This window comes from Sciurus carolinensis, chromosome 5 (genome assembly GCF_902686445.1).
Source record: "Sciurus carolinensis chromosome 5, mSciCar1.2, whole genome shotgun sequence".
Classification (NCBI taxonomy): Eukaryota; Metazoa; Chordata; class Mammalia; order Rodentia; family Sciuridae; genus Sciurus; species Sciurus carolinensis.
Window position 1 is genome coordinate 100,535,049 of NC_062217.1, and position 16,165 is coordinate 100,551,213.

General features: G+C 37.4%; 1 protein-coding gene across 1 annotated transcript in view; it reads right to left on the reverse strand.

Moving 5' to 3' along the window:
- Window positions 1-1,507, reverse strand: part of Ptpn20 (protein tyrosine phosphatase non-receptor type 20) — a 68,902-nt gene extending 67,395 nt beyond the window's left edge. The window contains exon 1 of the mRNA XM_047554346.1: window positions 1,385-1,507. Within this exon, the coding sequence (XP_047410302.1) occupies window positions 1,385-1,507 (123 nt within the window). The remainder of the gene's footprint in view (window positions 1-1,384) is intronic.
- Window positions 1,508-16,165: the final 14,658 nt, after the last annotated feature.

The following is a 16,165-nucleotide window of genomic DNA, read 5'->3' on the forward strand; positions in this document are numbered from 1 at the left end:
CTTCATTTTCTTTCTTTAATGTTCTGTAGTTTTCATTGTAGAGATCTTTTACCTCTTTGGTTAGATTGATTCCCAAGCATTTGATTTTTTTGAGGCTACTGTGAACGGAGTTGTTTTCCTCATTTCCCTTTCAGATGATTCATCACTTATGAATAAAAATGCTTTAGATTTATGTGTGCCAATCTTGTTTTGACCTCCTAAATATCACTTTTCCTCTTAATGTCACTATTGTCCAACATTTTTCCTTTGATTAATCCCAGTTTCCTAACAAGACTCCCTATTTCTGCTCTTGCTATCCACTCAATATATTCTCAATACTACAGTAAAGAAAGAAGAGAAAGAAGAAAGAATTCCAAATATTAAACAAAGATTTTGTTTAAATTCTACTTAAGACATAAAAGACAAAATGAAAATTTTATAAACAAAATGAATGAAAGATTTCAGTGGTTGAAAGGAACCCAATAGAAAGACTAATACTAAACAATGTAACAAATGAAACTAAGATATAAATTGTGTGCTTAAAAACAGAATAGATGCAGTTAAGGAGAAAATTAATGAACTAGAAAAAGTCAGACGAAACATGAAGTGATAGAAATGGTAAATACAGAACAGAGGGGAAGAAGCAGAGGAAAGATGGCTTGACTAGGTAGAACTGGAACATTAGAAGGAGAGAGGAGAAACAATAAGGAAACAAATAATGGGATTTTAATAAGATAAATGATCTTTTAAGAAGCAACAACCAGGCTAAAGCTAACTTCTCAACAGCAAGAATCAAAACCTAAAGACACTGTTGAAATAAAGTAACTGTCAAATTAGAATACTGTGCCAGGGAAAATGTCCTACGAGGACAAAGGTTAAAACATATGTATATATTTGAAGATCTATCAAAACTGAGAGAACCCATTTGTGGCAGATGTGCTCTAATATAAATACTAAAGGGTATTTTCAAATGAAAGGAAAAAAAACTCACATGAACAATTCAAGATGTCAAAAGGCATATATAAACAAATAGTAAAGATGTAGGTAAAACTAATTAATTACTATCTAAAATAATGATAACAATATTGACAATAAAAAGAATATGGAATTTAAATAGGATATATACATGGCATATAAGTTGGAAGAATGCGCAAAGCAAATAAAGTAAAAGGTACTGAGGCCTACATTACCTGATGGTTGATAAAAGAAAGTATATCACTACATATCCCAAAGACATTAAGCGGATAATAAGAAAATATTACTAAAACTTTATATTAATAAAATTAATCATTTAGGAAAATATATTTCTTTTAAAATAAAATATAAATGCAGACACAATAAAAATAGAAATCTGAATAACAAATTGAATTTTCATTTAAAAAACCTTGTAAAAGACAAGCACTACCTGTACCAGAGCGCCACACAGGGCCTGCTGCTCTCCTGAAGGACCTACTACACCTGACTCCCCATCTACCAACACAGGATTCCCCAGGTTGCCTCCATCTTGGGACGCTGCAACCACTGCCATAGCCCCTTCCAAATGGTAACCTCCCACTGGACAGGGTCTGGAGACAGCCCCCTACTACAGCGCCAGAGGTCACAGTGTTGCATCTCTAAATAGGCTGCCCAACACCACCATATGGCCCACCATCACTCCCCCATCTCTGAAAGTGGTAGCCTCCTTCTTGGGAACACTTCTGCCACCATCTTGGGTTACTTCACTACTGCCATCACCATCTTTAGTTGAGGTAAATACCATCTTGGGACATGGACTAGAGCCTAGAAGCCCATTATCAAAGTACCTACTGTCTCCCAACCCACACCCCAGCCACCAACCAGGTCCAGCACTTGCAGCTATGGCAGCCTACAGCTCTCAACACCTGGTCATGATCTGCCTGATACAAAAGAGCTCTCCACAACAGGTACACAGGTCCTGGTGCTCAGTCCTTAGGACTGCTGGAGAGAGAGGTTCCAGATTGGGAAGTCGAAAGGGCAGGAGTTGGAGAGATACAGTTTAAAGACTAAACTAGAGACTAAGAATAGTGGGGTCCACAGGCAATGTAAGGGACTAAGACCAGGCTCCTACAACACACAAGTGGACCCCAAAAGAGATTCCTGACGTGCAGTTTTCCAACTGGGAACAGCAATTGCTATATCCTACCTCCAGGAGTTCTGCCTTCAATACTAACCCTCCCACCCTAGTGACCTTCACCATCCTGACGGTGGAGATACCAGCAAATTCCAGACAACCACATCTATAGGATGAGAAGGAAAGCAGAGAAGAACAGAAACAATTGTACAATACACCTTTGAGATTATTTTTCCTGCTCTGTCATCCTCAACATAATTGCAACCAAGTACATTTTGTGCAGCAGGCCACTGAGGACTGCAATGTCAGATTAGCATACTACAGTTTTGTTGTATATGCCTTCATTTTCACTCTTCTTTTTTTTATTTTGTTTTCTTTTTCTCTTTTTATTCTATTATTTACTCTCACTTATGTGTTTCCCTGGAGTCTCTCTTTTCTCCTGGTAACAGCCAACTTCTTTAGGTTTTTCTTCCACGATTCCTATGATCTAATACCTCTATATTCTCACCTCCTACTTCATTAACATTTCATCCTACACCCCCCACCCCAGTTCTTACTTTGTCCACCATTAGAAACTGTAGACCTGTTTCCAAACCTACCGTTTATATTGTTTATATTATGTTTATATTACCATTTCCATTTATTGCAACGAAACTGTAAATTTATTAAGACAAGTTATTTGGTTTAAGATTGCATATTGTTTGTATTGGGTGCTGTTAATATTGATCTTCCCCTTAAAGGCAAGATATTGGAAACTTGCAGGGACACTATAAGGTCTATAGGGTAGAAAATGTAATAACCTCAGATCAGCACTGCTAGAGGGGAAGATACAGGAACAACATGAATAAACAAGGGAAGAAAGTGCCCCAAACAAACCAAGATGCTATAATAATAGAATCCACTGCCAGCACAGTAGAAGAAATGTCAGAGGAATTCAGAATGTACATAATAAAAATGATATGCAAAGTAAAGGATGATAAAAGAGAGCAAATTCAGGCAACAAAAGATTATTTCAATAAAGAATTAGGAAAGCAAATGCAGGAAGCAAAAGATTATTTCAATAAAGAGAGATTCTGAAAAAAAGCAGAAATCCTTGAACTAAAGGAAATAATAAAACAAATTAAAACTCAATAGAAAGCATCACCAACAGACTAGATCACTTAGAAGACAGATCCTCAGGCAATGAAAACAAAATACATAATCTTGAAAATAAAGTTGATCACACAGTGAAGATAGTAAGAAACCATGAATAGAACTTCCAAGAATTATGGGATAACATGAAAAGACCAAATTTTTAAGAATTATCAGGATAGAGGAAGGCACAGAGATACAAGCCAAAGGAATGAACAATCTATTCAACAAAATAATATCAGAAAATTTCCCAAACCTGAAGAATGAAATGGAAATCAATTCAAGAGGCTTACAGGACCCAAAATGTACAGAAGTACAACAGATTCACAACAAGGTGCATTATGGTGAAAATGCCTAGCATAAAGAATAAGGATAGAATTTTAAAGTTTACAAGAGAAAAGTATCAGTGTTACATATAGGGGAAAAACAATTTGGATCTCAGTAAATTTCTCAACCCAGATCATCAAAGCTAGGAGGTCCTGGAACAACATATATCAAGCTCTGAAAGAAACCAGTTGCCAACCAATAATTTTATATCCAGAAAAATGAAGATTCAGATTTGATTACAAAATAAAAATCTTCCATGAAAAACAAAAGTTAAAAAGAATTCACAACTAGAAATCCTGCACTACAGAACATTCTCAGCAAAATAGTCCATGAAAAGGAAATGAAAAACAACAATCAAAACCAGCAAAGGGGGGGTTTTCAAGATGGCGGACTAGAGGGCGGCTGTATTTCACGTTGCTCCAGGATGCAGGATTCAAAAGAGGAGGTAGTGAGAGGCTTGGGACCAACTCAAAGCCGCCGGGTGAGTCTCTCCCGTTGGGGAGGCGTCCCGGATGGGGCGGTAGCCCCGGAACACAGGGAACTTTGTGAAGTAGAGTTGTTCGGCGAGACACCCCTCCCCCCACAGGAGCGGTAAACACGGACAACTGGGATCATCGTAGAGGAGGCGGCTCAGCACAGCGCTTGGACTCGGAGCAACCACTGGGGCTTCGGGCGGCTGCCTGAGGAGGAGCTGCATGGCAAGCTGTTTGAACTCAGAGCGAGCGCTCCTGAACACCGGGGGGCAGCCCGGAGGAAGAGGAGGAGTGCGGCGGGTCGCTTGACCTAGGAGTGACTGCATCAGAGTCAAAGGCGATTGCCAGAGGAGGAGGCGAGTGGTGAGTTGATTGGACTAAAAGCGACCACTCCTGAACACTGGTGGCCTGCCTGAAGGAGGAGCAAGGTGGGTCACTTGGTCTCGGAGCCACAGCTCCTGAACACCCGGGGGGCTACCCCGAGGAGGAGAAGGAGGAACAGGGCGGGTCACTTGGAGTGACTGCCTAGGGCTACGGGCGGTTGGTGGGAAGAGGAGACACGAAGTGAGTTGCTTGGACTCCTAGTGACTGCGTCGGAAACCCGGCCGCTGTCCGAAGGAGGAGGTGTGTGGCGGGTCTCTGGGTCTCGGAGCTATTGTACGGGGCTCCAGGTGGCAGCTCAGAGGAGGAGCCACATAGCCAGGCGATTAGGTGCAGAGCAGAGTCCCAGGAGCTAGGTGGCTTCTTGCTGGAAGAGCCACACAGAGACACGCCTAGGGGCGGAGGGAAGTTTCCAGGACTGCGGGCAGAGTCTCTGGGAGAGGCAGCCTAAGGAGACTCGCCTGTGAAGGGTGAGGCTCCCAGGCCCAGGAGGTAGGTCCGGGCCCCTGGGAACGTTGCAGAGGAAGACAGCCCAGCCCAGGCGGTAGTTGTAGATTGAGGGGAACCTCTAGGAGGGCAACTGACCAGCGAGACGTCCCCACCGAGTGAGTCTTCCCTGCCGGGGGAGGTTTTCCCACAGGGACGGTAAAACCAGAGACACAGGCACAAACAGGACTTGCCTCAGCCCACAGCCTAGTTCCCCATTGGATGACCATTGGTCAACAAGTGGAGGCACCTCTGCCCACTAGCAGGGAATATACACCACCTGAGGGTGACCACCCCTAGAGACGCAGCTTCTTCGTAGAGCTCCGCATTATCAACTTCTTCCAAGACTTCAGGCTACTGAAGGATAAGAGGGGATATACTAGTAATCTTCAGGGACATTATAAGTCGATAGAGGAAATCTGCAATATCTTAATGACCCACTGATTCCTGAACAATATGAGAAAACAAGGGAAGAAAATGCCCCAAACAAATCTAGATGTTACATCAATAAAATCCAATGACAGCATGGCAGAAGAAATGACAGAAAGGGAGTTCAGAATGTACATAATTAAAATGATTAGGGAAGCAAACGATGAGATGAAAGAGCAAATGCAGGCATTGAATGATCGCACCAATCGACAGTTAACAGAGCAAATTCAGGAAGCAAAAGATCATTTCAATAAAGAGTTAGAGATATTGAAAAAAAACCAAACAGAAATCCTTGAAATGAAGGAAACAATAAACCAAATTAAGAACTCCATAGAAAGCATAACCAATAGGATAGAACAGCTGGAAGACAGAACTTCAGATATTGAAGACAAAATATTTAACCTTGAACACAAAGTTGAACAAACAGAGAAGATGGTAAGAAATCATGAACAGAATCTCCAAGAACTATGGGATATCATGAAAAGGCCAAATTTCACAATTATTGGGTTTGAGGAAGGCTTAGAGAAACAAACCAAAGGAATGAACAATCTATTCAATGAAATAATATCAGAAAATTTCCCAAATCTGAAGAATGAAATGGAAAATCAAGTACAAGAGGCTTATAGGACTCCAAATACACAAAATTACAATAGACCGACACCAAGGGACATTATTATGAAAATACCTAACATACAAAATAAAGACAGAATTTTAAAGGCTGTGAGAGAAAAGAACCAAATTACATTCAGGGGGAAACCAATACGGATATCACCAGATTTTTTAATTCAGACCCTAAAAGCTAGAAGGGACTGGAACAACATTTTTCAAGCTCTGAAAGAAAAGGGATGCCAACCAAGAATCTTATACCCAGCAAAACTTACCTTCAAATTTGACGATGAAATAAAATCATTCCATGATAAACAAAAGCTAAAAGAATTTACAAAAAGAAAGCCAGCATTACAGAACATTCTCAGAAAAATATTTCATGAGGAAGAGATAAAAAACAAAGAAGCAAATCAGCAAAGGGAGGAATTATCCTAAAGGAACTGTCAAACAAAGGAGGAACCAAGATGTGTCAAAAATTTTAAATATGAACCAAATGACCGGGAATACAAATCATATCTCAATAATAACCCTGAATGTTAATGGCCTGAATTCATCAATCAAAAGACATAGACTGACAGATTGGATTAAAAAGAAAGATCCAACAATATGTTGCCTGCAAGAGACTCACCTCATAGAGAGAGATACCCATAGACTAAAGGTGAAAGGATGGGGAAAAACATACCATGCACATGGACTCAGCAAAAAAGCTGGAGTATCCATCCTCATTTCAGATAATGTGGACTTCAAGCTAATGTTAGTCAGAAGAGATAAAGAAGGACATTTCATACTGCTTAAGGGAAGCATAAATCAGCAAGATATAACAATCATAAACATCTATGCCCCAAACAGTGGCTCATCCATGTATGTTAAACAAATCCTTCTCAATTTTAGAAACCAAATAGACCATAACACAATAATACTAGGTGATTTTAACACGCCTCTCTCACCACTGGACAGATCTTCCAAACAAAAATTGAACAAAGAAACCATAGATCTCAATAACACAATCAATAATTTAGACTTAACAGACATTTATAGAACATACCATCCAACCAAGAGCGAATACACTTTCTTCTCAGCAGCACATGGATCCTTCTCTAAAATAGACCATATATTATGCCACAAAGCTAATGTCAGCAAATACAAGAAGATAGAGACCCTACCTTGTATTCTATCAGATCATAATGGATTGAAGTTACAAATTAATGAAAGAGTAAAAAACAGAAACTACTCCAACACCTGGAGATTACACAATATGCTATTATATGATGAATGGATAACAGAAGATATGAGGAAGGAAATTAAAAAATTCTTACAGGTAAACGAGAACAAAGAAACATCATATCAAAATCTCTGGGACACTATGAAAGCAGTACTTAGAGGAAGATTTATTTCATCTAGCGCATTTAATAAAAGAAGTAAAACTCAAAAAATAAACGACCTAACACTACAGCTCAAAGCCCTAGAAAAAGAAGAACAGACCAACACCAAAAGTAGTAGAAGACAGGAAATAGTTAAACTCAGAGCTGAAATCAACGAAATTGAAACAAAAGAAACAATACAAAAATTGACAAAATAAATAGTTGGTTCTTCAAAAAAATAAACAAAATTGATAAACCTTTAGCCACACTAACAAAGAGAAGACGAGAGAAAACCCAAATCACTAAAATTCGGAATGAACAAGGAAATATCACAACAGACACGACTGAAATACAAAACATAATTAGAAGCTATTTTGAAAATCTATACTCCAACAAAATAGAAAATTTTGAAGACATCAACAGGTTTCTAGAGACATATGAATTACCTAAACTGAACGAGGAGGACATACACAATTTAAATAGACCAATTTCAAGTAATGAAATAGAAGAAGTCATCAATAGCCTACCAACAAAGAAGAGTCCAGGACCAGATGGGTTCTCAGCCGAATTCTACAAAACCTTTAAAGAAGAGCTCATTCCAATACTTCTCAAAGTATTCCATAAAATAGAAGAGGAGGGAACCCTCCCAAACTCATTCTATGAAGCCAATATTACCCTGATTCCTAAACCACACAGAGAAACATCGAGGAAAGAAAATTTCAGACCAATATCCTTAATGAACATCGACGCAAAAATTCTCAACAAAATTTTAGCAAATCGCATACAAATACATATTAAAAAGAGTGCACCATGATCAAGTGGGTTTCATCCCAGGGATGAATACCAAAACATATTAAAAAGATAGTGTACCACTATCAAGTGGGTTTTGTCACAGGGATGCAAGGTTGGTTCAACAACTGGAAATCAATAAATGTCATTCACCATATCAATAGACTTAAAGTCAAGAATCACATGATTATTTCGATAGATGCAGAAAAACCATTTGATAAAATACAGCACCCCTTCATGCTCAAAACACTAGAAAAAATAGGGATAGTGGGAACATTCCTTAACATTGTAAAGGCCATCTATGCTAAGCCCATGGCTAATATCATTCTAAATGGTGAAAAACTGAAAGCATTCCCTCTAAAAACTGGAACAAGGCAGGGATGCCCTCTTTCACCACTTCTATTCAATATCGTCCTTGAAACTCTAGCCAGAGCAATTAGACAGACCAAAGAAATTAAAGGGATACGAACAGGAAAAGAAGAACTCAAACTATCCCTATTTGCTGATGATATGATTGTATACTTAGAGGTACCAGGAAATTCCACCAGAAAACTTTTAGATCTCATAAGTGAATTCAGTAAAGTAGCAGGATATAAGATCAATGCTCATAAATCTAAGGCATTTTTATACATAAGCGATGAATCTTCAGAAAGAGAAATCAGGAAAACTACCCCATTCACAATAGCATCAAAAAAAATAAAATACTTGGGAATCAATCTCACAAAAGAGGTGAAAGACCTCTACAATGAGAACTACAGAACACTAAAGAAAGAAATTAAAGAAAACCTTAGAAGATGGAAAGATCTGCCATGTTCTTGGATAGGCAGAATTAATATTGTCAAAATGGCCATACTACCAAAAGTGCTATACAGATTCAATGCAATTCCAATTAAAATCCCAATGATGTACCTTACAGAAATAGAGCAAGCAATTATGAAATTCATCTGGAAGAATAAAAAACCCAGAATAGCTAAAGCAATCCTTGGCAGAAAGAGTGAAGCAAGGGGGTATCGCAATACCAGATCTTCAACTCTACTACAAAGCAATAGTAACAAAAACAGCATGGTATTGGTACCAAAATACAAAGGTGGATCAATGGTACAGAATAGAGGACATGGACACAAACCCAAATAAATACAATTTTCTCATACTAGACAAAGGGGCCAAAAATATGCAATGGAGAAAAGATAGCCTCTTCAACAAATGGTGCTGGGAGAATTGGAAATCCATATGCAACAGAATGAAACTAAACCCATATCTCTCACCATGCATGAAACTAAACTCAAATGGATTAAGGATCTTGGAATCAGACCAGAGACCTTGCATCTTATAGAAGAAAAAGTAGGTCCAGAGCTTCAACATGTCGGCTTAGGACCAGACTTCCTCAACAGGACTCCCATAGCACAAGAAATAAAAGCAAGAATTAATAACTGGGATAGATTCAAACTAAAAAGCTTTCTCTCAGCAAAGGAAACTATCAGCAATGCGAAGAAAGAGCCTACAGAGTGGGAGAAAATCTTTGCCAATCGTACTTCAGATAGAGCGCTAATCTCCACAATCTATAAAGAACTCAAAAAACTCTACACCAAGAATGCAAATAATCCAATTGACAAATGGGCTAAGGAAATGAACAGACACTTCACAGAAGAAGATGTACAAGCAATCAACAAACATATGGAAAAATGTTCAACATCTCTAGTAATAAGAGAAATGCAAATCAAAACCACCCTAAGATTCCATCTCACCCCAATTAGAATGGCGATTATCAAGAATACAAGCAACAACAGGTGTTGGCGAGGATGTGGGGAGAAAGGTACACTCATACATTGCTGGTGGGGCTGCAAATTAGTGCAGCCACTCTGGAAAGCAGTGTGGAGACTCCTTAGAAAACTTGGAATGGAAACACCATTTGACCCAGCTATCCCACTCCTTGGCCTATACCCAAAGGACTTAAAATCAGCATATTACAGAGATACAGCCACATCAATGTTCATAGCTGCTCAGTTCACAATAGCCAGATTGTGGAACCAACCTAGATGTCCTCAATTGATGAATGGATAAAGAAACTGTGGTACATATATACAATGGAATATTACTGAGCCATAAAGAATGATAAAATTATGGCATTTGCAGGCAAATGAATGAAACTGGAGAATATTATGCTAAGTGAGATAAGCCAATCTCAAAAAACCAATGGACAAATGATATCGCTAATAAGTGGATGATGACACATAATGGGGGGTGGGAGGGGTTAGTGTTAGGGTTAGAGTTAGGGTTAGGGAGGGGGGCAAGAATGGAGGAAGGAAGGACTGTATAGAGGGAAAAGAGGGGTGGGAGGGGTGGGGGGGAAGGGGAAAAAATAACAGAATGAATCAAACAACAACAAAAAAAAAAAACAGCAAAGGGTGGAATTACACTAAAGGAAAAGCCAATGAAAGAATAAACCAAGTCAAGTTAAAACCAAAAATAAACCAAAATGATCAGAAATACAAATTGTGTCTCAATATTAACCCTGAATGTTAATGGCATAAACTCATCAATCAAAAGACATAGATTGGCAGGCTGGAGTTAAAAAAAAAAAAAAAAAAAAGATCCAACAATATGCTGCCTTCAAGAGACTCACCTCCTAGGAAAAGATGTCCACAGACTGAAGGTGAAAGGTTGGGGAAAAACATACCACTCATGTGACTGTGTAAACAAGCAGGTGTTCCATCCTCATATCACATAAAGTGGACTTCAAGCCAAAGTTAGTCATAAGGGATAAAGAAGGACATTACACACTGCTTAAGGGAATCATACATCAAAAAGACATAACAACTATAAATATGAATGCCCCAAACAACAGAGTATCTACATATATAAAACTCTTCTCAATTTCAAGAATTACAAAGACTACAACACAATAATACTGGGTGAATATAACCTCTCTCACCACTGGATAGATCTTCCAAACAAAAACTAAAAAAAGAAACTAAAGAACTCAATAATACAATGAATAATTTAGACTTAACAGACATATATAGAATGTTTTATGCATCTATGAGCGAATACACTTTCTTCTCAGCAGCACATGGATCCTTCTCTAAAATAGACCATATATTATGCTACAAAGCAACTCATAGTAAATACAAAAAAAATGAAGATAATACCCTGCATTCTATCTGATCATAATGAAATGAAATTAGAAATCAATAATAAAGTAAAAAAATAGAAGCTACTCCAACACCTGGAGACTAAATAATACACTGTTGAATGGACAATGGATAGCAGAAGACAACAGGGAGGATATTTTAAAAATTCTTAGAGGTAAATAAGGACACTGATACAACATATCAAAATCCCTGGGACATGATGAAGGCACTGCTAAGGGGAAAGTTCATTGCTTTGAGCTCATTCATTAAAAGAATAAAATGTCAATAAATAAATGACCTAACATTACATCTCAAAGTCCAAGAAAAAGAAGAACATATCAACACCAAAAGTAGTAGAAGACAGGAAATAGTTAAAATCAGAGCTGAAATCAATGAAATTGAAACAAAAAAAAACAATTGAAAAAGATGACAAAACAAAAAGGTGGTTCTTTGAAAAAATAAATAAAATTGATAAACCCTTAGCCATGCTAAAGAAGAAGAGAGGAAACTCAAACTACCAAAATTCATGATGAAAAAAGAATGATGGACACTATCAAAATACAGAAATAATTAGAAACTATTTTGAAAATTATTCACCAATAAAATAGAAAAACTTGAAGACATAGATAAATTTCTAGAGAAATATGATCTACCCAAACTGAATCAGGAGGACATACACAATTGAAGCAGACCAATTTCAAGCAATGAAATAGAAGATGCCATCAAAATCCTACCAACTAAGAACAGCCCAGGACAAGATAAGATTCTCAGCCCAGTTCTACAAGACCTTCAAAGAAGAACTAATACCAATCCTCTTCAAATTATTCCATGAAATAGAAAAGAAGGGAACCCTTACCAAACTCATTCTACGAAGCTAGTATCACCCTGATATCAAAATCAAAGACACATCAAGGAAAGAAAACTTCAGACCAGTATCCCTCAGGAACACAGATGCAAAAATTCTCAATAAAATTCTGGCAACTCACATACAAAAACATTTAAAAGATAGTGCACCATGAACAAATGGGATTCATCCCAGGAACACAAGGTTGGTTCAACATACTGAAATCAAAAAACGTAATTCATCACATCAATAGACTTAAAAATAAGAACCATATGATCATCTCAATAGATGTGGAAAAAGCATTTTACAAAATACAGCACCACTTCATGTCCAAAACACTGAAAAAGTAGGCATAATAGGAATATATCTCAACATTGTAAAAGCTAACTACACTAAGCCCATGGCCAACATCATTCTAAATGGAGAAAAATTGAAAGCATTCCCCCTAAAAACTGGAACAAGACAGGGATGCCCTCTCTCACCACTTCTATTCAACATAGTCCTTGAAACTGAAGCCAGAGCAATTAGACAAAAGAAATTAAAGGGATCTGAGTAGAAAAAGGAGAACTCAAACTATCACTATTTGCTGACGTGATTCTATACTTACAGGATCCAAAAAAAATCTACGAGAAAACTTTTGAACTAATAAATGATTTCAGCAAAGTAGCAGTATTTATAATCAATACCCACAAATCAAACGCATTTCTGCATATCAGTTATGAATCCTCTGTAAGAGAAATTAAGAAAAATATCCCATTCACAACAACCTCAAAAAAATTAATGTACTTGGGAATCAACCTAACAAAAGAGGTGAAGGACCTCTATAATGAAAACTACAGAACACTAAAGATAGAAATTAAAGAAGACCTTAGAAGATGGAAATATCTCCTGTGTTCCTGGATAGGCAGAATTAATATTGTCAAAATGTCCGTACTACCAAAAGTGTTATACAGATTTAATGCAATTCCAATTAAAATCCCAATGGCATTCCTCATAGAAATAGAAAAAGCAATCATGAAATTCATTTGGAAAGATAAGAGACCCAGAATAGGCAAAGCAATCCTTAGCAAGAAAAGTAAAATAGGAGGCATCACAATACCAGACCTTAAACTATACTAAAGAGCTATAGTAACAAAAACAGCATGATATTGGCACCAAGCTAGACATGTAGACCAATAATACAGAATAGAGGACACAGAGACAAACCCACATCAATACAGTTATCTCATGTTAGACAAAGGTGCCATAAACATCCATTGGAGAAAAGATAGCCTCTTCAACAAATGGTGCTGGGAAACTGAAAATCCATATGCAGCAAAATGAAACTAAATCTCTCTCTCTCACCCTGCACAAAATTCAGTTCAAAATGCATCAAGGACTTAGACACTAGAACCAAGACCCTGTGCCTAATAGAAGAAAAAGCAAACCCAAATCTTCATCATACCAGCTTAGGACCTGACTTCCTTAACAAGATTCCTAAAGTGCAAGAAATAAAATCAAGAATCAATAAATAAGAAGGATTTAAACTAAAAAATTTCTTCTCAACAAAGGAAACAATACTGTGAAGAGAGAGCCTACAGAATGGGAAAGAATCTTTACCAAATGCACTTCAGATACAGCACTAATCACCAGGATACATAAAGAACTCAAAAAACTTTATACTAAAAAAAAAAAAATAACCCAATCAATAAATGGGCTAAGTAACTGAGAAGACACTTCACAGGAGAAGATATACATTCAATCAACAAATACATGAAAAAATGTTCTACATCTCTAGCAATTAGAGAAATGCAAATCAAAACTACTATCAAATTTCATGTCACCCCAATTAGAATGTCTATTATCAAGAATATAAGCAACAATAAGTGTTGGCAAAGATGTGGGGAAAAGGTACACTCATTCACTACTGGTGGGACTTCAAATTGGTGCAATCACTCTGAAAAGCAGTATGGAGATTCCTTAGAAAACTTGGAGTGGAACCACCATTTGACCCAGCTATTCCACTCCTCAGTTTATACCCAAAGGACTTAAAATCAGCATACTACAGTGATGCAGCCAAATCAATGTTCATAGCTGCTCAATTTACAATAGCTAAACTGTGGAACCAACCTAGATGCCCTTCAATAGATGAATGGATAAAGAAATTGTGGTATATATATACAAAATAGAATATTACTCAACCTTATAGAATAATAAAATTATGGCATTTGCAGGTAAATGGATGGAGATGGAGAATATCATGCTAAGCGAAGTAAGTCAAATCCCAAAAAACCACAAGCCAAATGTTTTCTCTGATAAGTGGATGCTGATCCATAATGGTACAGTGGTGTGGCAAGGGAAGAATGGAGAAACTCTGGATAGGGCAGAGGGGAGGGAGGAATGGGGAGGGGGTAAGGGGTGGAAAAGATGGTAAAATAAGATGGACATTATTCCATATGTACATGTATGACTGCACGAATGGTGTGACTGCATTGTATACAACCAGAGAAATGAAAAGTTGTGCTCCATTTGCGTACAATGAGTCAAAATGCTTTCTGCTATCATATATAACTAATTAGAATAAATTTTAAAAATCAAGCCACCTCAGGCCTATATGACTTCACTTCTACCAAGTATTTTGTAAATAAATAATACCAATGGTACACAAACTGCTTTAGAAAATAAAGAAAGATGGACTACTTCTCAAAACATTTTATGACATCAGAATTACCCTGCTATCAAAAGAGACAAAAATAACACTAGAAAAGTGTATCAATATGCCTCATAAACATAACTGAAAAAGTGGTTTTTTAATTCTTAATGCTAATTCAATTGGATATCCATATTAAAAATTCAACTCTCGAAGGATCATAAATCTAAAATTGAAAAATTAGATAATAAAGTCTTTAAAATAAAACACAAAAGAATATCTTCATGAGTAATGTTGTATCATTTGAAGCCTCATAGTACTCCTTGGTGTGGTATTGTATAAATCCCTCTTGTGGACTAAGATGACTTGAGCAATGACCACAGTCAGGAAGACTGCCTCTTTGACCAAAAGTAAGAAGTCAGAATGGCTCTAGACAGAGTATATAGCATTAGGAGTGAGAGATATAAATAATATGAAAGATGTATGCAATGATGTAACTACTTGTTGGATAGTAATACAGCATTTGGGACCTATACAGCTTTTCATTTATTCAAAGAAGACATAGTACCAAATATACTTCCCAAAGACTCCTTCATGTATCTCCTAGTGAGGACATTGAGTTTATTAACAGGTGGACATGAATTTGGAGGGTTTCACGAAGTACAAGATACAAATGTGGCCCCCTCTCAAATACTCAGGAGGGAAGGTCAAAAAGAATTACCTCTTAAGAAAGTATAAGGCACCAAAGATGAACCAGCACAAAGAAAGAAGTGGTTTGTTTTGGCGAGGATATTTATTACAAGGACAATTACATTCTGGTTCCAGGAATACTCTTTCAGGACACTCAGGAATGGAAACTGAGTACCATAAACTCTGGGCCAGTTGACTTGGGCCCTACATGGTTCTGTATAATTTAGAATATTGACCTGATGCAACAAAATCACCAGGAATTTTAGGTCATCATAGTTGGGCTATAAAGGATTATAAAACATGGAGAAGGTTGAGGATCCTTACATAAATTTTGCCAATGGATCATCAAAGCAAATACATACTAAATAAGTCTGTGCATTCTACCATTTTTCCATATCTTAAAGGGATGACTTTTTATTTTAGCAAGTACTGGTAGGCTCAAGCACTTATTTATCTAGCCTTATAATGGAAAGCCATGATTTGGGTTAATAAGTACTCCAAGCAAATTTTCTGGGGTTTCGCAGTTTGGGTCATCTAATCTTAGAACTGACAGGGGTGGCAAGGGGTGGAGTGGAGTGGGGAAAAAGATCCATCAGCATCAGGAAAACTTCCCCTTGATTCAAGGATGCCATACACTACTCTGGTTAAAATCTTATTTAACCTGCCTTATTCTTAATGAAAGTCAGTTCTTAAAGATCATGCCCTTCTTTCTTAAGGGTTCACAAACCACCAATTTGTTAACAGAAACATATCAAAAATCAAGATGGCCAAACTGTCATTTCTTAAGGGGCACCGTATTATAGAATTATAAATTAGTAGC